The sequence below is a fragment of the Clarias gariepinus genome, chromosome 25, assembly GCF_024256425.1.
Source record: "Clarias gariepinus isolate MV-2021 ecotype Netherlands chromosome 25, CGAR_prim_01v2, whole genome shotgun sequence".
In the NCBI taxonomy this organism is placed as follows: domain Eukaryota; kingdom Metazoa; phylum Chordata; class Actinopteri; order Siluriformes; family Clariidae; genus Clarias; species Clarias gariepinus.
In genome coordinates, this window is record NC_071124.1 from 2414857 (window position 1) to 2441974 (window position 27118).

The following is a 27118-nucleotide window of genomic DNA, read 5'->3' on the forward strand; positions in this document are numbered from 1 at the left end:
ACAATCTCCATTTCTGTAATATCATCTTTTGGCTAAGTAGCGACCTGATAAAAGACAAGTGCGGAAAATCAGATTGCGACAAATAGCGATGTTGTACGAAGCCATAAAGCATGTTCAATTTAGCCCGCGCCTGCCTCTTGCATCGCTGTAATATATTACGGCACCCGAGTTTCACGGCCAAGGTTAGCCAGCCTTCCTTTTTTTATTATTTTACAGTTGACTGTATAACCTTGAACGATATGCAACCCGACGTTCTGAAGGCTGCATGTTTAAAATGCAGCAATAACATCAATTGAAGAAGTGAGTCATAAATTCTGATGAGGCGGTGCAGAGAGGAACCGCGCGCTTGGGGACGGATCTGTTTTCAAAGCATAAAAACACATCAATGATTGTGTATATACAGTACATGTTCACTACCAGTCAAAAGTTTGGACACCGTTTCTAATTCCATGGTCTGTCCTGATTTTTATTTATTTCTTCACGGTAAAATAATGCTGAATGCATCCAACATACGCAATAATCTCCTTTGAACAGTAACTGTAATATTGAGATGTGTCTGCTACACAGCAAATTCCCCAGTGTTGAATTAACCCTCGGAATGTTAAATTAACACCCAGTTGGACTCAAATAAACTCTTAAAGTGTTAAACCCCAGGGACTTATTTTATACTTACGGCCTGTAAAGCTTCATAACGGCTCTAATCTGAGGTGCTGGTTGTTAATTGGTGATTTCTGAGGCTGGTGACTCTAAATGAACTTCTCCTCTGCAGCAGAGCTCAGTTTTGGTCTTGTTTTCCTGGGAAGGTCTTCATGAGAGACAGTTTCATCATGGAGCTTGATGGGTTTTGCAAACGCACTCGACACAATACTGTTCTTGTAAAAAAACATGATCTTTAATGTCTTAAAATAACAACTGCTGGTTGCTGTTACTTAATTACCTAATACCATACAGTATGCGTTATTTCATAGTTTGGAAAAAAATAAAAAATAAAAAATAATATAGTCAAAGCAACCATAATGAAACTGTCTCTCATGAAGGCCGTCCCAGGAGGGCGAGACCAAAACCTACCTCTGCCACAGACGAGGAGTTCATTTAGAGTTATCAGCCTGAAAAATGACCAATTAACAGCACCTTAGATTAGAGGCGTTATGAAGTCTTTACAGAGCAGAGGTAGCAGACACATCTGACCATCAACTGTTCAAAGGAGATTAATGCATTTTCTGGACGCCTTCAGCATTCCTTTACAATGTAGAAAGAAATAAAAATCAGGAACCATCATGGAGTTAGAAAGTGTTCTAAAACTTTTGAACGGTAGTGTATATATATATATATAGTCCTACACACTAGCATTACGTGTAATATAGAGATGTGTTAATATATATATGAGCTTGCTAGCACTCAATGGTTAGTAAATACGACAGACTTATTTTTTGTTTGCGTACATTTATATGCTTACATTTTTTATTTTATTTTATTGGAAGCAAAATAAATTTAAAATCAAATACAATTAAAAATAATTAAGTCATGGAATTAACAAGTAAATGAATAAACAAATAAGAAAATGTTTAAACATTTACTATATTTATCATTGCCTGCTGTGTTTTTTTTTTTTAAATGTCTAATGCAAATGTCAACACAAAATGCTAATTTTAATAAAAAACAAAAAACGGTTTTAAAACATCTCCCAACAGTCGCCAGAGCGAATAAACATGCAAACATGTACTGGTGTTCAGCCCCGGTGAACACCACACACACTCCACCTCACGCATCTTTAACAGATCCCACCTGTCAGCTCGCTGGATTTCAGCGCACCACTGAGCGTAAAAAAAGGAAAACGTAAACGTTAAACTGTCCCTGGGCGTTTTCGCTACGGGCAGAGAACGGAAAGAGAAAATAGGGTCGGACAGCGAGGTGGAGCAGGGAGAGAACTTCTCCCGTGTTTAGTAGAGGAGCATGGAAGCATTGGACTGTTTCTGAAAAGCTCTCAGTTAGTATCAGCAGCCTGTACGACGCTGTCAAGGTGGGTTAGCTAACAACACCGCCGCTCGGGGGAGACGGGGGGCGGAGTCAGCGGCTCTCATTGGCTCAGACGCAAAGGAAAATGATCCATCATTAGATTAATATAAACTGAGCTCTGACAAGCAATGGATGAGTGAATCAAGACGCTCAGAGCCTGATGGAACGTAACACACCTCTCATAAAACTAACACACAGAAACGTCCAAATGAAAACACGCTTGGTGTAGAAGAACAGCGTTACTTCATCCGGTCTTTAAATGTTTAATCCAGTCTCTAATCTGTTTACTTTAGAATATACATTTTAGCCCATTGCTCGGCATGTTTTTCTTATCAAGACGAAATGCTTCTCTTGTATTCATGAGATTTTTTTTTCTTTAGAAATGTTAATCTCACACTAACAAGATGTTTTCTAATTAAAATGACAATTTTTTTCCCAACAGGAACCAGATGCTTTTATTTATATTAAGAGATCTCGCAATAAGGTTTTCTCATATGAACATTTCTTCTTATAATAATTAAGATTTTTTCCTCATAAATTTTTTGTTATTTTAGTAATACGAAGCTTTTTTTGTAAGATTTTTTCTAGTAGCACAAAAACTACTTATAGCAATAAAAGGTTTTCTGATAATAACAAGATAATTTTTATGCAATAATAAGACATATATTTTTACTATTTACAGTATAATAAGCTGTTTTCTTGTAGTGGACAATTTTTTTTATCATAAAATTTTTGTCAAATATGATTTTTGTCATAATTTTTTTGTAATGAACTTTTCAAATTAAACTGTTTTCCTATATTTTTGTTATTTTAAAGCGACCTTGAGTTTTTGGAGGGTGCTATATAAAATAAACATATTATTATTATTATTATTATTATTATTATTATTATTATTATTTACTAAACTATTTCCTTACCATAAACCATTTTCTTGTAATAAACAATTTTCTCATAATAAACCATATTTTTGGTAACAAACTTTTTTTTGTAATAACCTTTTCTGAAATATACTTGTAAAAAAAAAAAAATCTGTTAATCCGTTCACATAATAATATACTTTTTCCTAATAAATTTTTTTTTACTATTTTTACTCAAGTAATAAGGCATTTTCTAATAACAAGACAAATTTTTGGTAATAAGTTATTTTTATCCTAATTAGCTGTTTTCTTACAATAAGATGATTTTTCTTATAATAATCTCACTCAATCACTCATCGTCTACACCGCTTTGTCCTGTATACAGGAGCCCAGGAGACCTAGGGCAGGAGGCAGGGTACAGCTTGGACAGGGTGCCAATCCATCGCAGGGCACGCACACACACACACACACACACACACACACTCTCTCACGCACTGTGGGCAATTTGGGAAGCCAAATTTTTGAAGTTTTCATGTTGTTTTATTTCAATAACAAAATGTTTTTATCTAAGAAATAAGACATTATAATAGAAATAAGACTTATAATAACAAGCTGATTTCTTTCAAGCTGTTTTCTGGTAAAAAAAATAAAAATAAAATAAAAGTGACTCTTTCCTGTCTGGACGAGATCTCGCTTTAAATAGCAACATGTTTTCTTGCAGTACGTATAAGGGTTTGTACCTATAAGGCATAATAATCTGACACTCGGTCATCATAACAAAACATTTTTTTTTGTAGTAGCAAGATGTTATTTTTTGTCATAACATGTTTATCAGATAAAGATATTTTCCTGTAATAAAATATTGAGTAATGACTAAAACATGTCACTATGAACGCCTGACTGAGTTTGACTGTTTGTTTTCGTCTAATTTAATTCTTAAAGAACACGGAGTGAAACGAGGATGAGCCTGGATCAGGACTGTGCCTTTTTTTTTTTTTTAATCATCCTATTTTTATCCCGAATATGGTTCACACAATCTCATGCTAGAACACCAAAGCACACGCCGCTCCACTGAACCATCACACTCCCTGCTTAGCCATGTCTAACCCTGCAAATATGACACATCAACCTCTATCAGCTTAGATCATGACCTCTACCTGTTAAACTCTGCAGATATGTGATATCCGTAGCCCGAGGGATACAACAGCACAGGGATAAAAGTATCTCGAGGGGATTACTCGCTCCTAGGAAGCCACCACAGCTCCCGTCTCCTGCGCCATGACAGCCTAATAGGTTTCTGTGGGAATGCACGGCACAAGCAGAGGATTTTTATACATGCATTTCTGTGAAACTATTTATATGCAACACAACAAACTGTATATGCTCAGATTTGTATATATTCTACACTCATTGTCCACATCATTAGGTACACCTTGCTAGTACTGGGTCAGAGCACTTTTGGCTTCAGAACCGCCTTAATTCTTCACGTCATAGATCTAACAAGGTGTTGGAAACATTCCTTAAGAGATTTTGCTCCATTTTGAGAGGAAAACATGATGAGAATCTCCCAAACCTTCACTAGGTCCCAAAGCTGCTCTATTGGAGTGAGATCATGTGATTGTGGAGGGCGTGTGAGTGCAGTGACCTCACTGTCAAGTTCAAGAAACCAATGTGAGATGTTTTTAGCTTTGTGGCACGGCGCATTATCCTGTGATCATTTGGTGATGGACACGGTCAGGAACAATACTCAGGTAGCCTGTGGCACTCAAACCATGCTTAATTGGAACTACCATTATACCATCACCACCAGTCTAACCTGCTGATACAAGGCAGGATGGATCCATGCTTTCATGTTGCTTACGCCAAATTCTGACCGGATAATCAGAATGTCGCAGCAAAAATTGAGACTCATCAAACCAGGCAGTGTTTTTCCAAACTTCTTTTTTTATGCTTAACATCATTAGAAGACATGGGATTAGTTTCCACTGTTATGCTGATGATACCCAGTGATACTGTACGTCTCATCAAAACTAGATGAAATATCCAAGTTGTTCAGATTAACCAAGTGTGTCCAAAATATGAAAAATTGGATGACCGATAATTTTCTTTAACTGAATTCAGATAAGACAGTAATGTTACTTGTTGTCGTTGGACTTTCGCTGCTCCCGGCAAGGTGTCGCCACAGCGGAATATCCAGTCCGAACTACAACTTGGCACAGGTTTTACGCCGGATGCCCTTCCTGACGCAACCCTCCCATTTTATCCGGGCTTGGGGCCGGCACTGCATCCAGTGGCTGGGAATCGAACCCAGGCCTTCTGCATTGCAGGCGAAACACCTACCACTGAGCCACCAGTGCCAAGACAATAATATTACTTATTGGTCCAAAAACCAGTACACAACAGCACTCACAATTGAGCTTGCAGTTAGAAGGATGTACTATTACTAACAGCTCGACGATAAAAGAGCTGGGTGTAATATTAGACAGTAATTTGTCCCTTGAAAATCATATTTCCAATATCACAAAAACAGCCTTTTTCCATCTTAGAAATATCGCCAAACTTAGGGGCATCTTATCCGTATCTGATGCAGAAAAGCTAGTTCATGCATTCATGACCTCCAGACTGGACTATTGTAATGCATTACTAGGTGGTTGTCCTGCATCCTCAATAAACAAGCTTCAGTTAGTCCCAAATGCAGCCACCAGGGTTCTCACCAGATCCAGTAAATATGATCATATAACCCCAATATTATCATCCCTGCACTGGCTACCTGTTCAGTTTAGAATTAATTACAAAATAGTACTACTTACATACAAGGCTTTAAATGGTTTAGCTCCCACATACCTAACCAGTCTTCTGATACGCTATAATCCGCCACGCTCCTTAAGATCACAAAACTCTGGACTTCTATTTCTAATATTAAAGTCCACAAAAGGGGGGGAGAGCATTTTCATATTTAGCTCCTAAGCTTTGGAATAGCCTTTATGACAGTGTTCGGGGCTCAGACACAGTCTCCCAGTTCAGAAGCAGACCTAAGACACATCTCTTTAGCCAGAGAAGGACCAAGTCTAGCTGGATTCTGCTTTTTGATGGTTTGGAGCTACATACGCTGCCCCCGAGCTCCCAGCAACCTCCTCTGCCCTCGTCTGACTTATCCTGGTGCCATGCTGGTGCCGAAATGAACTGGACTCCATGTTAACTTAGACATCTTCTGTTATATTGAACTTCCAGCTGTCTAACACACAGTATGACTGCAGATCAAACCTTGTGATCTGTTATGACCCAGATGAGGATGGGTTCCCTGTTGAGTCTGGTTCCTCTCAAGGTTTCTCCCTATTGCCATCCCAGGGAGTTTTTCCTTGCCACCTTCGCCCTCGCCCTTGGCTTGCTTATCAGGGACAATCAGATCACTATGATCTATACACATTTTTACTTTTTCCTATACATTTTCGTAATCTTCTATTAATTTTGTGAAGCTGCTTTGAGACAATAAACAATGTTAAAAACGCTATATAAATAAAATTTTATTTTAGAACTGGGTATTTTCTCTTCTTCAGACCATTGTCTATAAACCCTAGAGATGGTTGTGTGTAAAAATCCCAGTAGATCAGCAGTTTGGGAAATACTCCTGCTACAAGTCAAAGCCATTAAATCACCTTTCTTTCCCGTTCTGATGCTCCGTTTGTACTTCAGCAGATCGTTCAGACCACACCTACAGTACATGCCTAAATACATTGAGCTGTTGCCATGTGACTGGCTCATTAGATATTTACATTAATGAGCAGTTGAACAGGTATATCTAATAAAGTGTCCTGTGTGTATGTGTATACATAGTGATTTCTGATGGCTGAGAATTATCGATCAGGTGGAAATCCATACACTCACTGGGCATAAGACTGATGAGAAATGTGTACTTTGCAGCATGAAAGATTTTGCATTCAAAGTGAAAAATCCCTGAATCAGCTCGGGATATTGATATCCAATGCACCAAAATGTGGAGAAAGTCTGTACTGTTATAAATCTTTATATGAATATCTGTAATCCATCACGTCGAATCAGACATTAAGTCACATTTTGGGTGATTTGTGCGGTTCCTGAGATATAGCCAGTGCGAGTCTGTTTTACAGGAAGTGCAGCTTTGATAGTGTCCATGAAAGTGCTTTAAAAACAATGTTTATGATTAAACCTTTCTCAATTCTGCTGAAGAAACGAATGAATTATTAATGATTTTTTCCAAAATAAAAAAAAATTGGATATATTTCACCTACTGCCCTCTATTGGCCATAGGGCAAAACTTATCTGTTATTTAATTATACGCAAGTTATTTAACTATGATACTTAATTATGAAATAATCTTTTTTGTACATCATCACCATAAGTCATGATTCAGAACAAAGTAGGTCACATATGATTCTGCATCGACTACAACAAACTGTAGTGTATTTTGTATTGTATCGTAAAAAGCATCACATCATATAATATCAAATGAAGCGATATTTATATTTATTACAATAAAATCACAAGGGGAGGAAGCCTGAGGTCTACAGAAATTATTTCGAAGCTGCTCTTCCTATTAAAAATTCTACATTTAAGGAAATTATATATATTTAATATGTGGCCAAACGTTTTCCATGTGATCATTACATATATATTGGTGGAAGCACTTTTTGCGCCAACATTCCACATGCCTATTTTGATTTCATCCCTTGTAGGCATTATTACTTAGCGAAGATATCTAGTGTACTACAGAACATAACAATCTATCATAATACAGCTCGTAGAAACGACTACAGTAGTTTTTACTGTAAGACAGAAGGCTTTGCGTTGTCTCAGTCTCATTCATCCTGATGCAAAATACATATTATTCTTTTTCAAAAAGAGTTATAGTATTATAATAGGAGTTACACTTTCATAAATGAGATAATATAATAGAAAGACCTTCTGGCCTGCCATCTTCTAGTTATATTTGGTTCACTTTATTTGAACGTGCCTGGAAAAGCCTACTTAAACAGTGGGCGAAAAATACATTTATGTAACACGCTCATAACCTTTATGCCCGACGTTAAGCATTTTCTATCGCAGTAGCTTGAAACGGTCATTGGTTTTGGGTGGCTCACAGCAGAGAGCGATATCATTCTCCCTGAAATATCACTGGAATTTTATATAACGGACCTTTACGGCCAGGTTCAAGTCCAGTTCAACATATAATCGATGCTAGTTCTGTCTCGCCGAACATAATATTTCTTTCTCTCTCTCTCTCTCTCTCTCTCTCTCTCGCCTTCTATGAACCACCTATTGCTGCCTTTGCACACACACACACACACACACACACATATGCAAGCTGTCTGCTTTATGCACTCAAAGGGCTATACAGACATTTACCGGGATGCTTTGCTCACAAAGACAAGGCAACAAAAGACGCATTCTGCTAGTGGGAGGGAGGGGACCACTCAGAGGCTCTTCTTATTTCTTTCGAAGAGCAGAACAGGAAGGCTGAAAGGCACTCCACAATAAGAGAGGCCGTCAATTATAGTCTGCAGAGGCCGGCACAATAACCGGCACAATAAGAAGCTTGTTTAATGGGCTCCCTGACGCTCTGGTCTTAAGGGTCTGCTGCAGTGGACTGACTCACTCGCTGATTACTTTCCAGCTGGAGAAAACACAGAAACCGACTTTTATGATGAGCGCCAGGCGTCTGCTTATTGCCTTATCAAACATTTCCAACAATCGACTCACGGATACGAGGTAAAAGCTTTTGGGGTTTATTATTATGGTTGGTCATAGTATTGTGTGGTTAAGAAGCCAACCTTTACCAAGTTTGCACGGAAACGAAAGATTTAAATGTTTAATGTCACATCACGCTGCTACAAGTCATCACTCAAAAATGAGAAGAAAAAAAACAGCGGATGAGCGAGTTGAAATGTGAATCATGCTTGCCTGATGGTTGCAAAAGTGTTTCAAGCTCTTTCATTTAAATTACGCCCCCTTCTGAAAGCCCCACCCCCTTATACTGGCAATCTCACGATGGCAATCCCGCTACCTCGATTCCGCAAAATGTAAATACCGCATTTAAAAAAGTGTTATCGTATAAAATGTATCGTTTTTGTGTGCTAGCTAAAATCAGTGACCAACAGAATGGGTAATTTCTTCAAGTTCATTTACTCGTTTTAGTAAATTGTGCCCATAAATAAATAAAAGTAAAACATGAAAACAATTTTGTATCTATTGCACACAAATGAACCAAAACTGGCGAATTTGGGGATTTAATAAAACAACCAAACTAACAGGAAAATATATCTTTATATACTGTAAAGCTACCGCTCCAGACCTTTGTAAATATTAAGCATGTACTTATTGACTGTATTACCAAGAATTTTTCATGATAAAATAGTCAGAAATTTAAATCTAACACTTCATAAATAATTTTAATGATTATTATGTGGTTACCGCATGCTGCTCGAGACTATTCACGTGTAAATCAGAGTTTTTGAGCAGTACCAAGCTGGCACTTATGTTCAGATGTCGACACTAGACCCCATTACAGTAGACACTTTTTTATTCTTTATCTCTTTGTGAAAACATTTCTAGTGTCTGTAGAGAATATAGACAAGTGGCGGATTTGCCCCTCCAGCAGCCGGTGATAACCTTAAAGCCTCTATACAACAGTTTGTATCAGTGATTTATGAAAGGACTCTATGAAAAAGACCTTATTGTCTCCCTGTGGAGGAATGAATACAGACAGCACCATCAGGTGGAAGGGAATCCATGCACTGATTGCGCTCACCAGTTTTGGGGTCGATGCTGAAATACGCCTGCCCCTGCAGGACGCTGTACACTATCCTGGCGCTGTTGCCGTACGTGGGGTCATCGGCATCCGTGGCAGTGATCTGGATAACTGATGTTCCTGTGTGGAAGAAAAAGGAAAATGTGGTTTAGGGGAAGTAGTACCATGTAACTACTTAAGAGTTTGATTAGGAGGACTTCTTACAATTCTTGCTCAGTTTCTATAGAAGTTTCAGTTTGAGTCTCGCCTCCAGTTTACTGTATGTGTGTGGAGTTTGCATGTTAAGTCTTTATGTGTCACAAATACTTTACTGAACACCTTTCTCAGTGAGCTGGGGGTCAGAGCACAGGGACAGCCATGATTCAGCAGTCTGACCTGAAACAGATAGGGTTAAGGCCCTTGCTCAAGGGCCCAACAGTGTGGTGTGGCTCAAGGGCCCAATTAGGTGGAGCTGGAGGTGGAACCCCTGACCTTCTGACCAGCCAACTGGTTTACAATCACCACTGTTTTCCTGTGTTTGGTGGGTTTCCCTTTACAGTCTAAAGACAAATGGTGTAGACTGCAGTTCCCTGATGGATGGATGGAATTTTTAATGGATCTAAACTAGTGCTGTCGATATTAACGCATTAACGCAAGTTTCATTATAAAAAGTTTCTAGAAGGAAGTTTGAATAAAACCTTTAAAAAGTTTTGTGTTTGAGTAACCTTCAAGGGGAACTATTTTTACAAGAATACTTTAAACGTACAATGTGACACTAAAAAGGCTGTGATAGTGAGGCAGATGGCAGAAGCTACCTTTATTGTACTTCCTGGAGACCCCTGGACATCAGCAAGTAACCTGCACTACCTCTGTGTCTAACTGCACATCTAATCACTGAACCTGGGTTTGTTAAAAAGAAACGAAAGACATTTTGACGGAGCGTGCGCTAGCCAATTGCGCCAGTCAGGTTGAAAAGGAGATAACGGTCATGGCCGTCCCAGAGCTCACAATATGGTTTCCATCCTGAGCCACTCTCATGGGAAAAAAACATGAGTTGGCGACCAGGTGATAAGGTGATAAGTTCAAACCCAGACCTTCCAGCACACCCAGACGTAGGATTGAGCGAAGCCCTTAACTTATTGTCTGGGCCTGAGTCTGAACCCTGAACTATTTCCTCTTGGAGGATTTACTATGAAATGTTGCCGTTATTTTACCCAGCAGTCAGTTCCTGCTGACTTGCTCGGACAGGGAGCGTTCCATCAACACAAACAAATCATTCTATCCATCAGTGTCCTGCATCAGAGGCTGCAGAGAGCTAACTCGATCTGTAGCCGTTATGTTTTCCATTTCCCTTCATTTATTTATTTATTTATTTTTGGAGAGTGAGAGGTAAATCGAGTTGGTGTGGTAGGCAGTTCAATCGGAGTTCTCTGATGAGTGTGTGTGTGTGTGTGCACTCAGCAGTGGTTGTGAATAATCGATCACTTCACAGCTCTTCGGCCTGAGCTCGGCTAATCGATGGCGAGAGGGAGGAAAAGGTCTGCGCACAATTAGCGCTTTCCTAACACGTTCCTGCAGAGTTATTTATCAGCCGGACTGGACCACGCTTGCTTAGGTGGAAAGCAGGTAAGTGTTGTGTTTTGCTCAGCTTAAACGGCAGCGTTACCGAGCTGGGAAACGGCCCAAGGAATCACGCTGCAGGATGGGCGCGTCAGCACAAATATGACTAAAAGGTTTTTTTAGCATACGATATGTGGTGTATACGAGGCCGATCCGTCGTGCTGCTGAAACAACAGTTTTTACTCCTCGGATGAAGCGGGTTTAAAATACTCTGGATGCTCTCTTGAGGTTCCCTGTAACCGTGCCAAGTCTTCATAAATTGTAGCTGCAAACAAGCGAGACGTGGAAAAACCCGCGATGCTGCAGCGCTCCATCACAAACTGATGACCCAGCTAATAAAGCCATGAACGGCTCCCAGATCAGACGGGTCGGTCTCTCTCTCTCTCTCTCCCTCTCGTCTGCTTCTTCTCCTTACACGTCTTACACGGCTTCCTGATTCCTAGATTTCTTTCAATTCTCACTCTGTTTTTATTTATTTATTTATTTTTTTCAACCTAAAAATGTGTCTTAGTGGGCTTTTGGATTTAGATCACTGGTTTCCTTTCTTGATTTCCAAAAGAACAAAATAAAAAGAAAGAACAAATTCCAGAACAAATGATCACTTGAGATTTGAGGTTGTGTTTCTGTTTAAAGAACGAATCAGTTTTAGAGAGAGACTTTTTATTCCCTTCTGATATTGAACTGCAGTTTAAGCTTCTTATAAAATGTCAAAGAATTAAATAATTTTAAGTAGGGAAAAAAATTGAGAAAATTGAAAAGAACTGAAAATTTATATATATATATATATATATATATATATATATATATATATATATATATATATATATATACAGTGAGGTCAATAAGTATTTGATCACCCTGTGATTTTGCAAGTTCTCTCACTTAGAAACCATTAAATTGTTAAAAAATCATACAATTTGATTTCCGGATTTTCCTTTCTAGATTCTGTCTCTCACAGTGGAAATGCACCTATGCTGAAAATTGTAGACCCTCCATAATTTCTAAGTAAGAGAACTTGCAAAATCACAGGGTGATCAAATACTTATTGACCTCACTGTATATAAAAAAACACGACTTAAACAAAACCAGACAAAAATCACTTATTGTACAGTATATTACAAATACACTGCAATAAACATAATGAAGTATAAATTTAAGAAAAATGGCACAATTCCACAAATAAATTATTTGTGTTAATTTTCAGAAACAAAACTAATTGAATCTGATCAAATTCAGCACTTTAAAAAAAAAATCATTGGTTTGATATTGATCCTGGATATCAGATCTATTCCACACTGGACCTGTGCAATTATTTAATACAAAAGGCTGCAATTTATTATGAGTTATATATGCATAGTCGGGCATTTTTGTAGAGTTTGTCAGTAACTCAAATGTGAAACACATTGTCCAATAGGAAATAAAGTAAATGCAGATAATCCGTTCCAGCCACCCAAAAATATTACCAATTTCCAACACTATAATCACATTTCTGCATATAAAAACAATCAGAACATTCAGAAAAGTCGTGTAAATCAAGTTAAATATGAAATAAATAGACAGTAAACCTGACTTAACCTTAATTTATGATTCCTCTCGGCACCGGCTGCTTTAAAAACCAAACTGACAGCGACTCCCTTTTCTACTTGCTGCCGTCCTTTATAACATTCTTGTGACCCGCGGTGATGTCTTCACTAAATTTTGCGCAAAATGCTTAAAAAACCCCACAAAAACCCGCTGTGCTGGCTTTCCAGGTTTTAAACGGCTCCCAGATGTACGCGCAACTTAGCTCGGTCCATATGATAAAAATGCAACATTACTTTATACGCCGAGGCAAATTTATTGCAAATTTTATTATTATTTTTTTTTAAATACTGCGCCACGTTTTATATTAAAGTAATATCGTAAATGTTGATAGAAAATTGTTCTGTTTCTGATATTAGAAATCGGTGAATTCATCTTTTCCTCTCGACTGTACACTCTGTCGTAACTGCGCTAGCAATAAGAACATTAAAGCAGCCGCGGTTTAGCTAACCTAGCATCACTTTAACACCAGAACCTTTAAACACACCACACACTTTATACATAAAAATATCTGAAAAAAAAGTTTTTTATTTTTCATTTCTTTTTCACACACACACACACACACACACACTTACACACACACACACACACACACACACACAATAATTCCTCTCTTTAGGTCTGCTTTCTCCCCTGAGGCTCTCTCTCCTTCTCTCTCACACACAAACACTCGCTCTCTGCTTCACTGGTTCTCATGCTGTCTTATTATCTCACATCTCCCTCTAGTATTCCTCTCCTGTCAACACACACACACACACACACATTAACAAACACACTGTCTTGACACACACACACACTCACCGATGTCAGCCATTTCGGGGACGGAGGCAGTGAACGGGCCGTTGGGGAAGGTAGGTGCGTTGTCGTTCACATCCTGAACCTTGATGATGAACTCGGACTCGGGTTCGACGGTCTGGTGCGTGACGCTGTGGATGGCGCGAGCGTGGAGGACATAGTGGTTCTTCTTCTCGCGGTCCAGGCTCTTGGTGGCATGAATGTCTCCTGTTGACTCATTAATGGTGAAGATGCTGCCGGCTCCTTCTCCAGAGAGGAGATAGTGCACCGAGCCGTCACCCTTATCAGAGTTGGAGTGCAGCTGTGAGAATGAGGATCGAGAACATGAACGATTAAATCTTTGTATTTATTGACTTATTGATTTCTTTGTATTAATAAGTTAGACAGAGAGTTCTGCTGTACAGAAAGACAGACAGACATGTACGTGGGCTTCAACCCCAAATAATAATAATAATAATAATAATAATAATATCACTGATTACATTTAAGATCAGCAGATTATTATTAGATTTAACCTTTTAACTGTTTCTACAAACTCTTTAATCGCCAACAATGTGTACTAACACCCGTCCCCTATAATTAATAACAATTATGTAAAGTTCAGTATTTTTTTTCTCAGCATTAACCCTAACATTGGATACGCATTGTTATATAGTTGTATATAGATGTTGTGATGATGTTCAAGGTTGTTAGAATGATTACATTTATGTGATAAACACAACGCTGCAAATACAATCTTTATTCTGAGCATTAATGCCGATTAACATCCATCTACACAACGTCCGACGCAATATCCACGTTCTTCTAGTTTCTAACAGGGTTTAGAATTATGATTTGGGATTGGGACGGACACAACAGCCTCCCACACACAGTGTGTGTATTTCATGTCATACGTGTTAATATTCATCTCTGGTTAATTTTCTTTCTGAGATATTTCCTTGAGGTGCGTCTCAGCTTTATTGTAATACAGCGGTACTTCAGAATATTAACGTTCATTAATTTTCGCCTTGAGAAAAGAAATTTTGGCAGAAACTTGCCTCGAGCTGGCACACGAGCAAATGAACCGATCCTAACGAACTGGCTAAATTTTTTGTGGGTTTTTTATATTTTGTGTAAGATTTAGTGAAGTCGTAGCACCGTGGGGTCACAAAAATGTTACCAAAGATGGTAGCAAGAGGCAAAGGGAGTTAAAAGAGGTTTACTGTCTATTTACTCAATATTTTACTTTATGTACAGTACATGACTTCTCTAAATGTTTTAATTGTTTTTATATGCAAAAATATGGTTACAGTGTTGGAAATTGGTAATATTGGTTATATTTTTAGGTGGCTGGAACGGATTATCTGCATTTGCATTATTTCCTATGGGACAATGTGTTTCACTATACAAAATTTCAATTTAAAAACCCGCCTCCGAAACGGACTAAATTTGTATGCCGAGGTACCGTTGTATGGTGTTTGTGCCGCGTCCAAAATGCATCATGTCCACAGAACGCATCTCAGCTGTTTTTTTTTTTTCAATTTCATACTTTATGTAATATTTCAACAAATACTGTATACAGTACATACTCCGGCTCAAGTTGTTTTTGCAATGTTTTGTTCAACGCTGTCCCATCGTCATGTGGTTCCAAAATCAAAATCATTCTAACTTTAGAAAAGCAACATTTTTATATAGAAATAACATCACTACAATGTTTCAACAACAGAAAAGTCCTGCAGTTTTCCCCCAGCCTGACTCCGTGTTGACCCCAGTCATTGATCTGGACCAAGATTTGTGCAGTAACTATAATAAAGAAGCACCAATTTTATCCGTCTGCAGCGCCGCTCCGTTACAACTGATGGCAAAAAAAAAGGAAAAAGATTAAATTAAAGAACATTATCTTAGCGATCAACTATGTTTTAGGAACTCATTTCAGAGCATTCAGGCTGCCCGGGGCAAGGAATTATTTCTGGTTTTATTAGTGCAATAAAATCTCAGACGCAGCACCAAGCAAGTGTTAAAAACAGCAACAAAAACAAAAAATCCCCCACGATATCGATCGTAGCTTAAAGGCACATCTGTGAAACTGAGCGCAACAAGTTCGAAAGAAATTGCTTTTCTCTCAAACAAATTAGACAGCAGACAAAATAGCTTTCACACGTTTCATCAGCGAAAGGTCAGAGGTTTCTATTATTTATTATGTCACCTGCAGAACTTTCACCTCGGCTATTTATCTCGTCGCGCGGAGACAGAGAATTTAACAGCGTTTACAGAGCGTGCATCGATTTACCTTCACGTTCAAATGTAATAAAACTCCTTTACGAGGAAAATGATGTTTTAATGCCATCCTACAGAAGTAAGGAATAAACCACTCAGTGTCACGATGTCATGGGAAAATAATCAATGACGGAGCAGGGTTGTTGTTACTAGCATAAAGTTATTTTCTGATAACAGAAACTTTTATGTAGTAATTTTAAGAGAAATCTTTTTTACAGTTTTTTTAATTTACACCAAATGTATCTATAAATGGAAAAATAAGAAAACGTCTTATTTTTTTTTTTTTACAGTTATAGCAACATTTAGTGTATTAATAAAATAAAATAATAGAAAATAGAATCCATAGTTGTGTGAAAGTTATTTGTGAGTAGGTTGTAGCATCATAGACGGTTCACGTCTCTTCATAATGGGTCATTAAGTCGCTGACTTTTTATTACTTGCTGCTGTAATGTACAGTACCTAGCTGCAAGGATCACGTGACGACACATATCGAATGATAAGGTGATGATTTCATAAACAGCGCAGCTCTCTAGCTCACTAAGTCTGCATTTCACACCCCTGTGGTGAACAATACAATGCTCGATTGACCACTGTTAAAATTAAAATTCTTATTTTATTTGTTATAAACACAAACTTCACAGTACGAAATTACAAGTCTGTCCCTAAACTGTAAACATTACACAGGAAATTCAATTCCGCTCCAAAGTTAAATTGTACACATAGAAATACATTTAAGCTAAAGATAATCTTCAAAAATATACCATACATCCTCCAGCAAGCTCAGTAAAACCTAACAACTGTTTTCTTATAAAACCGCACAAATCTGTGTCTAAATCTCCTGATTTTAAGCAATGAGTTTTCACTCCAAATATTGACTGTTTATTATTACTCTTTATTGCACTTTAGTACAGTTTCTTTTATGCAGAAATGTTTTCAAAAGCATCTTTTGCTTGTGCCATATTTTTGTATGTGCCCAAGACTTTTGCACAGAACTATAAGTAAAACAGCTGTTAGGTTTTACTGAGCTTGCTGGAGAATATGAGTTCTTCTGGTAACTTCGTCATACTCGCTCCTTTCTATTTTTATGCAAATTTCAGGAACGTACATTAGGTTTTTTGTTTCCATTTAAAAACTGGTCTGTCTTGTACTATATATCTTTTCTTAACAGCCATGCATATATTCTCCTGTAATGTTATTTATTTGTTTATTTTTTCTGTTATACAGTATCTGAAAATACTGAATAATTTTGTAAATAATTATGCAGACATGATAAAGATATGTAACGAAGTTGGTACAGCATATAATATGGTGCCTAAGACTTTTGCACAGTACTGGTGACATATATATATATATATATATATATATATATATATATATATATATATATAAAGAAAGAACCTCATAATTATTTTGTGAGTCTATTGTAGAATCTCACAAGTAATGCGTAGACAATTTGTAGGAGGAACCAAGAGGAACCAAGAACCCTAAAAAAAAAGTAAAAATACAATTCTTTGGGTTTACTGAAGTTATTTCATAATTTCACATGTTTTTTTTTTTTACTGTTATAGCAGCAATGAACTATAAAATATTTAGAAAAAGTTACAGTACAGCTTTATTCCTCACTGACGACTCACACTGGAGACTCCTTCCACATAATGTTACCCAAACATCTTCTTATAAAAACTTTATCATATTAGCCTTTTTTTTGTCAAAAGTTCTTATGAATGAGCTGTTACTATAGAAATTATATTGGAATGAGCTGCTTAAAAGTGACCCACTATAAAACACTCACTTTTTAGTCTTGCTAGACATTAAGATTCATCTTCAGTGTGTGTGTGTGTGTGTGTGTGTATTTAAACCAGCCAATTAGATTTCCCCCTCATATACGGAGAGCCCCTCCACAGGTTTGTTGCTCAGCGGTGCTGTTCTCTGGAGGGGGCGTGGCTCACCTGTAGCTCATTTCCATAGACACTGACACAGAGTGTTTGGAGAAGGAGTGAAACAGCGTGTAACAAATGCATTATCTGAGAGGTATTCCAGCTGGAGCACTAACACACCCTCTGGCCGAGCTCGGAGTATGGAACCTTTAATATAAACCTGCACTTCACCTGCACTAAACAAGCTTTTACCCAATTAGGATTGAGCACAGAATATAAACTGATTAGGTCTTTTGGGAAAGTTTTCCCTCTTTTTTGTTCCAGCACTTTCTGCAGCCCCAGTGGCTCCTCTAACACCAGAGAACTCTCGCAGTCCTTCGGCGTTCAAAAGTTTGTTGTACTTTTTTTTCGACTCAGGAGTGCAGACACTCATCTCCTCTGACATTTTGAGGATAAAGCCTTTGGCGCCTGGCTGGAATAAAGTAGAGCGGAGTATGAAACACGAGCAGAGAGGTAAGGGGAGCGCGGGCCGAGTCACGGCGTCTTCATCTCGCAGCCGAGTGCACCACACCTCTCACCACGCTCAGCTTACGGCCACTTTAATCGCTGTTTAACGGCAAACGCTGACGGGAAAGTGGTGTGGGGAGAAATACAGCCGTGAGCACGGAAAGCAAGGAACGGATACGTATTCATAAATCAATGAAATAACAAACTCAAAAAGATGACATTTTGATTAAGTGATTCAGATCTCTGTGACGTTGATTCTGTCCCGGCTGATTTGACTTCATGGCAGATTTTAAACATAGAAAGTCCGTTTATATTAAACGTTGCAACATATGATTTCTTTAAAAAAAAAAATTATTAAATACGGGATAATACAGGATAAACTGTATAAATGATGAGTGAGTGAATGGAAACCTGATTGCTGATTTAGTTTTCTGAAATCTAAAATCGGTTAGCATTAAAGCGCGGCCGGATTATTCTTCTATGAACTATACCGTATACTATGATCTAATAAACTAGCTTTGTGCAGCGCCCCAGAGTGGTCATAGAGAGAAAAATACACGTGATGATGACACGCTTTACTACATTAAGCGTTTGAAATACTATTGCGTTCAGACAAGAAATTAATTCCATCCATTCCCCATTTTAGCTAATTTGGCACAAGATACAGTTACATAAGATACAATTTGTTCTAAGCTTTTAGCCAGTTTCTATACAAGATGAAATTTGTTTCCATGTTTTAAATAATGTGCATGGCATACAATTTGTTCATTTATCCACCTTAAACACAACCTACAGTATTCCCTCTATAAGATTCAAGTTAAGTTTCGAGATTCTAAGAACTTTATTAATCCCAGTGGGAAATTGCTTATTGTTGGTTACAGTTGTTATCTAAAGGAAACGTAATAAATAACTAATTTTTTTAGTTCCTAAAACAGTAAGAACCAAAAATATAACGCAGGAGCATTTGTAAATATTGCACAGTAATCTACAGTAATATACAGTATGTATGTAATATTGTATTGTTATGTGTAATATTGTATTACTTATTTTTGAGAAGTAATATTTCAATTATCAAATTATTAATACAGGTTAGTATTAATGTCCTACTGTGTTACTGTACTGTGACTGTCAGTGAATATCCACATAGTGTATGAGTTACAGAGAAGAGTTTTATAACTTTATGGCCGTTGGGAGAAAAGATCTTCTGTGGTGCTTTGTGGAACACTTGATGGTAATCAGTCTCTGGCTGAATTTGGTCCTCTGGTCAGTGAAGACACTATAGTGGTTGAGAAGGATTGTTCAAAATGGATTGTACTTTGGACGGAATCCTCCTCTTCGCTACTACATCCACAGAGTCGAGCTCCATGCCTAGCACAGATCCGGCCTTTTTAATGGCCTTGTCCAGTCTGTTCCTATCAGACACCTTCATGTTACCACCGCAACAGACCACAGCGTAAAAAATAACACTCGCCGGAACAGTTTCATAGAACATCTGTAGAATGGTATAGCAGACGTTGAAAGACCTGAGACTTCGAAAAAAGTACAACCGGCTCAGTCCTGTCTTGTAGAGCGCCATTGAGTGACCAGTCGAGTTTGTTATCAAGATGGACTCCCAGATATTTGTATTCTGAGACCATGTCCACTGTCTCCCCCTGGACAGATATAGGAGTCACAGGGGTCTTGCTTCTCCTGAAGTCTACAACCATCTCCTTTGTTTTTCTGATGTTGAGTTGTAGGTGATAACGCTTACACCAGGAAACAAAGTCATCCAGTACAGACAGGTACTCAGAGGTGTCACCATCCATCCAACAACCACAGAGTCGTCAGAGAACTTCTACATTGTGGCATGACTCCGATTTATATATGAAGTCGGATGTATAGAGGGTGAAGGAAACGGAGACAGTACAGTCGCCTGAGGAGCTCTGGTGTTGCAGATCACAGTCTCGGACACACAGGTCTGTAGTCGGACATACTGGAGACGGCAGGACAGATAGTCCATGATCCAGGAAACCAAGCGGGTTCATTAGTTTGTGTTCATTAGTTTCTCCCCCAGTACTGCTGGTTGGATGTGACATTTTATTCCCATGGTTTAGTTAATTCCCAGTTTTTTGGGGGTTAATTCATACATATGAGATTCACCTGGTTCCCATGTTTTGGTTAATTTGTGCATGAGAGTACAATTTGTTTGTCCAGTTTAGTTCATTTGTATGCATAAGATACAATTCATTCCCACATTTTGATACATCTGTATCTCTGCGTACAAATTTAATCCGTTCCTGAGGCGAGGTCTTAAGGTGAAATTTTGTATTGTGAAACTCTTTTTTTTCCTCATAGGAAATAATGTTAATGCAGATAATCCGTTCCAGCAACTCAAAATTATTACCAATCAGACCAATTTCCAACACTACATATGATCATATTTTTGCATATAAAAACCTGACTTAACTTTAATTTATGATTCCTCTCGGCACCGGCTGCTTTAAAAACCAAACTGAAAGCGACTCCCTTTTCTTCTTGCTGCCGTCCTTCATAACATTCTTGGGACCCGCGGTGCTACGTCTTCACTAAATCTTGCACAAGATGCAAAAAAAATAAAAAGAACTCGTTTCGCTTGTGCATTGTTTGAGAGGATTATTTACTCATTTGTCCCCTGCATGCAGTTTAAGTATTTCATTTGCATGTTTTTTTCACTTGTTTCGCTGAACTGCACACTGTTTAATAAGTGAACAAACTTGAAAGAAATGTGATGAGACCCTCCATGGGTTCTGTAGCTTTGGGTTCTGTAGTGTTGAATAAACCCTTGCAATGCGTCTCAGGATGAACTGGTTTATAATCGGTAGCTGAATGCAATATTAATTTTTCCCTGATTGTGATTTTCTGTTCTAATTTAATCAATAATAATAATCGCTAATCAATTTAAAAATCATCCGGAACCGGCTGCCAAAATAAGACAAGAAAACAAGTACTTGTATTTATTATGACGGTCTCTGAGCTGATCTATCACACTCGTACTTGTTTATCTGACGTCCCTCTAAGCAAAACGTATTTACTCAATATGATTTCTGTTTCCATGATTTTTTTTTCACAAGCTGACACAAAGATAATGTTAGACAAACATATAGCCCTTGGCCTGCATTCGTGTGTGTGTGTATAAGTGACGTGCATTTCTTTTGCTTTTATCCACTTCGTCATCTGTAATAAGTGTTTATGAGTGTTTCGTGCAAATTTCAGACGTGTTATCAAAGTAATAACGTGCTTCTCACTTCGTATCCACACCTGGGATCATCAAGCAACTGAGATTTTACAGATTTCCGCCGATCCGTAACAACCCAGAGAGTTAGCGCAATGTTTTTTGTTTTTTTTTTCTTAACAATCCGTAATTACAGAAAACACACTTACAGCTAAACAGTTCCGTGCCAACATCGAGCCTGAGGGTAAACAGGAAGCTGTGAGAAAGTGTGAATCGCTTGAGAGATGAGATCATTTTCAGGTTACCTATCCAACGGTGCTGACATTTTATTTGCTAATGATGACTACAGAACGGGCCGAACGAGCCGAACGAGCCTGATTCAAAGAGGCAAATAACACTAAACAACCTACAGAACGTCTCGAGGAGAAGAAGAAAAGTGATATAATAACTCAGCATGCTAATCAGGATAATAGTGAAACACACACACACACACACAGTCACGCACACGCACACAGAGTGCATCTCTGGCTTTTGGCTACTGCTAAATCCCCACAACAGAGAGCAATTAGTCAGGACGACACTGACCTTCTAAAGTTCCTCCCCGTGGCGATGAGGAACGTTCACCTTCACGCAGACCTGTGCAAGGCTAACGCTTTCCCTGTTTCTCTCTGCACCTGCAAATTCCTCTCTGTGCACAGGAGTCATGGGAAATAATGCAACCCCCCCCCCCCCACACACACACACACACATACACATATGCTCTGCAAGACCTTCACAGAGTCCTGTCTCTGCCTCCTAGGACCACACAGCAAGATTTAAGAGACTCACCAAGTTGCACATAGAACAGATGATTTGTTCACGAAAAAAAAGAAAAAGAAAAGGCTCGACTCGCTGGAACACTAGGAGTCGACTCGATTATGTGAGGAGCCGTGAGGAACATGACAGCATTTTTACAGGAAAATCACTGATATTAAGTTTATAATGATGAGTGCAATAAGAGATCAGGTGTAAAAACAACATGCGAAATGTGCATCCCAACATTTGCACATTTGAGCGCTGGTTAACACGTGACACCTGAACCTGAGAACGATGTGTGATTGCATGTGAACGTGTGATGACTGAAAAAAAAACTGGTGCGTGAAAACAAAACCAGATATAAACCAGATATATGTGAATAAACAAGGACAACTGTATGAATTATTTAGACTAAACAAAATAATCATCTATATAAATGAGGGAAAGGTTTTGTCTGTACAGAAGTGTCAGAACCGGCTGTCTGTCACAACATGATACAAAACTGGCAAGACAGAATTTAATTCAACTTTGCCAGTCATTAGGTATTTGCCTGAAGTTTAACCTGCACATTTAACTAAATAAAATCTAAATGTTGAGTAGAAGTACTTTTTCCCTCAAAGTGGGCGTGGCTATATGCATCACTCAACAGAACCAGTCAATGCGATAGTTTACTATGTATAGACCGAGTATGCAGAAACTACCGTAATGCCCCTTCAAGCAGACAAAATCCTCAGCAAACACAAACGAAAGCGCGACACAATGGCTTACTCCAAAAAACAGGCAAGTAGATTTAAAAACTGAATCTTCAAAGATGATTGAAAAGATCAGTATGTTTGTTCTTCCTGTGCGAAGTTTCAAATCAGTTTGTCTCATATGTTTCAAAACTGTGGCATTAATACAAGGCAGTATAGGAGAGCGCCACCATGAGATGAAACATGCTGGAGCGAACATATCCACAGCAGTGTGAAATACCAGAAATGAGAGCCCGGTGTGATGTGCTGAAATCAATATGCTGAGTAAAAGTGATGTTATGAAATGATCTTATGTAACATGCTGGATTTAATCATCTACTTTAAACAGGGAGTGTATTTGTCTGATGATGAGAGAAGGACAACTTAGTGTAAACAAGGCGTAAGATACTCAACCTTACAGAATGGGATTCCTTTGTATTAATAAGTTAGACAGAGAGTTCTGCTGTACAGAGGGACACACAGACATGGACGTGGGCTTCAACCTCAAATAATAATAATAATAATAATAATAATAATCACTGATTACATTTAAGATCAGCAGATTATTATTAGATTTAACTTTTTAACTGTTTCTACAAACTCTTTAATTGCCAACAATGTGTACTAACACCCGTCCCCTATAATTAATAACAATTATGTAAAGTTTTTTTTCTCAGCATCAACCCTAACATTGGATAAGCATTGTTTTATAGTTGTAACAATGTTGTGATGATGTTCAAGGTTGTTTCCAAAAGTTCCAATATCACTAATTACATTAAATCTGATTGTCAATGACGGGTACTTACACTAGTGTGGAAATAAATAAGGTAATTAAAAACTCGCACAGCTAAATAAATAAAAAGACAAAAAAAAATTGGACTAATTTCACACTTTTTTGTAAATTAATCAGAAAAAATTATTATAAATAAATAAATAAATAAATGAATGAATAAATAGTGTAAAAGTTAATAAATCAGTACGAATTTTAAAAATACCTAAATTGGTTAAAAAATCATGTTGAAAAAAGCTTAAATTGGACAAACAGATGAATTAATTAAAAAACATAACTTTGAATCATTTGAGAAAATAATATGAATGAAAATGAGTTGTAAACATGACATGGATCTGATAACTGGAATATGTAAAAAAAAAAAACACTATATAAAAGTAAATTGATAAAAATATGTAACAATCACATATGAAAATAAATGACGTGTGAAACTCATGGATTTTAATTTATCATGTGTGAAATAATAAAAAAAAAACTGTGAAGAAAAAAATCGCATTTAAATCTAAATTAAATATGGAATAAAAAGAAACAACTTGTCTCTACAGTACAAATAGAAACAATTGTGTGTAGAATTGCATTACATCACATCATAAGAAATGAATTATGCCAATTATGACTTGAAATCTTCATCTCATAAGAAATGACATAAGAAAACACATGTACAACATTTTATCAGGTTGAATTTTAATAAAAAGGTGCTAGCCATATTCCTATTAGCGCTGCACGCTACACTAGCGCTAGCATCACGGCATAATAGCCGCCTTGTGCAGTCATCAATTAGTGTCAGCTGCTTGGAAAATGATGGTGTTCTTCTATAATTGTATTTGCTGTGCTGTGAATGTAAACCAGTCATGTGTGAAAAGTTAATTAAAGCATCTGTCCTCGTTACTAATCAAGTGTTTCGCTAATCAAGTGATTTAAGCTCAGATTTAGCATTTTAAATAATTTCCAGTGTATATACACTTTATACAGAAAGAAGCGTAGAAATGCATGTTTAACAGCGTTTAAGTGAAACTTGTCTAAACTGGTATAATGTCATAACAAGCTTCTCATTAGCGATTCCTCGCTTGGCTAGCGACATCGATCCGCTCCTGACACTTCCTGTTTAACGGCGTGTCAATATTTATAACGCGGCACGCGTCCAGTACCGTGAATAATCAGAACCTATCCTGTTATTGCACGGACAGAGTGCAGTCCGAGAGATCGAGCACTGCCTCGGAGATAAGAGGCAGGAGAAAGGAAGCACTTCAATTACACCGTCCACACCACAAAAGCCTCCTGATTAGATCAAGACTCGGACGCCGCATCCGCTAACCACAAATTACAGCGTCGTCTGGCACGAAAAGGTCAATTTTACACTGTGGCAAGACGCCGTTTTTAAACGCACACACACGGAGCAGATGGGGCGGGGAAGGAAAGGGTGTCCGGTTCGGTGGGATTTTTATCTGGGTTTCTGACTCGGCTCGGTGGGTGATCGGTATCTCTGGAGCAGCAGCAGGAACAGCCTGAAGCTGAGCGATATCAGACAACACATCTTTATCCTCTTGACATACAGTAGAGTACATACACATGATAATGTCTAATACACAGCTGCTGGATGTGGATTACACAAAGTGCTGAGTGGACTCTCTAGAGTGTTTACTTACTTACGTATAGTGTGTACAAGAAATGTGAAATTGCACACGCCAATCATCAGTGCAATGCATCATGTTTCTGCAGTATTGTAGATAAGCTTATCCCTTAAATCGCTTGAATGTTTTTGTTTAAAGTCATTAACAATAATTTAATAATTAAACATAAACCATGATCAGTTCCATAACATCCAGCACCTAATAATTTTTTCCATGTGCTCAATTTAGTATAATAAACTGGGAACGGGAATCACCAGGGACCAGCCGATACGATATTATCACGATGTGTTTACGATTCTGTAAATATCATGATTTTATAAATATCCAGTATTATAAATATTCAATATAAATTTTTTGTGAACCTTGCAAATAATTTCTCCTATCACACATGATGCTGTGCATGCAAGAGAATAAGGATACATCACTAAACTAAACTTATTATCTTTAAATCATCACAATGTGACAAAAATATTGAAGACTGTGATAAAGACTGTGCTTAATCAAGTGCTATTCTGAGTGTAAATAGCACTTGTGCGTATTCTTGCAGTGATTAATGCAATAACTGTAACTCGTGCTGTTTATATGTTTTAGAGCAACAAATACAGTAGTGGCCAAAAGTATTTGAACAAGAGTGAACTTCAGTGTTTTAATGACATTCACATATAGTATTATTAAAATAATGAGACTCAAGATAACAAGAACAATTTGTTATTTAATACAAAGAAATTTAGGTCTTTATTCTTTCGAACCTGTTGGATCCGGCTGGGCTTAGAGTCAGAAAAACATCTGCAGCACTTTGGGGTCACTGGCTCAATCTATTCTTGCTTGACCGCTTCCTGAATATCATGTACAGGAGACAGTTTCTTGACATCTTCCTTTTTCTGTTGGCTTTGGGTCTGGAGATGACCCAGGCCATGCCTTCAGAAGCTTCACATCTGTCACATAGACTTAATTAACTCTTCATCCAGATACAGTAGGCTAGAGCTCATTAGCCACATCACCTGTTCTGTGCACATGCAGAATTTAGCAGAACACATCACATATATTGTCTTAATACTTTTGGCCACCATTGCATTTTGTACAACACACCAGTCTCCTTTTAAATTTGATTTCAGTACTCACCATGCTCTCGATCATGTTATTCACTTTTTCTTTTGGTTTTAGGTTACGTGTTGGTTAGGCAAGTGTGTAACCTGACTCTGCACACCAGACACTTTCCTTAGAATAAACATTGATATTTACAGTGAGTAGAAGCTTTTTCCATAGACATAAAGAAAATACAGACTATAAAATAAGAATTTGTTGCCTGTGATGTTAATTCAGCGGTAATAAAAGATTAACAGGATGGAAATTTTATAAGGAGGAACAGGAAGTGATGTTCTGTTTGATTTTGAAGTGTTACATTAGGATGTCAGAAGGATGGGTATCACCAGGGACCAGCCGAGACAATATTATTACGATATCAAAGTACCGATTCGATTTGTATTGCCATTCTGTAACTATCATGATTTTATAAATATCCCAATGTGATATTATTAGTAATTCATATGTCATTACAATTCTAACCAAAAAAAAAAAATCTCCTACCACACAGGATGCTGTGCTGCTTGACAGTGTGTGAATAGTTTAGAGTGCACCACCTGTAGGATTGTATATAAACTGTGAAATATTACCATCTTAAATGTCAACATACAGTATACAATTTAAAA

The 27118-nt window shown here is 37.7% G+C and overlaps 1 protein-coding gene across 2 annotated transcripts in view; it reads right to left on the reverse strand.

The window, feature by feature from the left end:
* cdh18a (cadherin 18, type 2a) overlaps positions 1 to 27118 on the reverse strand; it is a 135336-nt gene that overhangs the window by 23318 nt on the left and 84900 nt on the right. For both annotated transcript variants that reach the window (XM_053487031.1, XM_053487029.1), the window contains exons 3-4: positions 13639 to 13933; positions 9658 to 9777 (exon numbers count right to left, since the gene is read on the reverse strand). In XM_053487031.1, coding sequence (XP_053343006.1) covers positions 9658 to 9777; positions 13639 to 13933 — 415 coding nt within the window. The remainder of the gene's footprint in view (positions 1 to 9657; positions 9778 to 13638; positions 13934 to 27118) is intronic.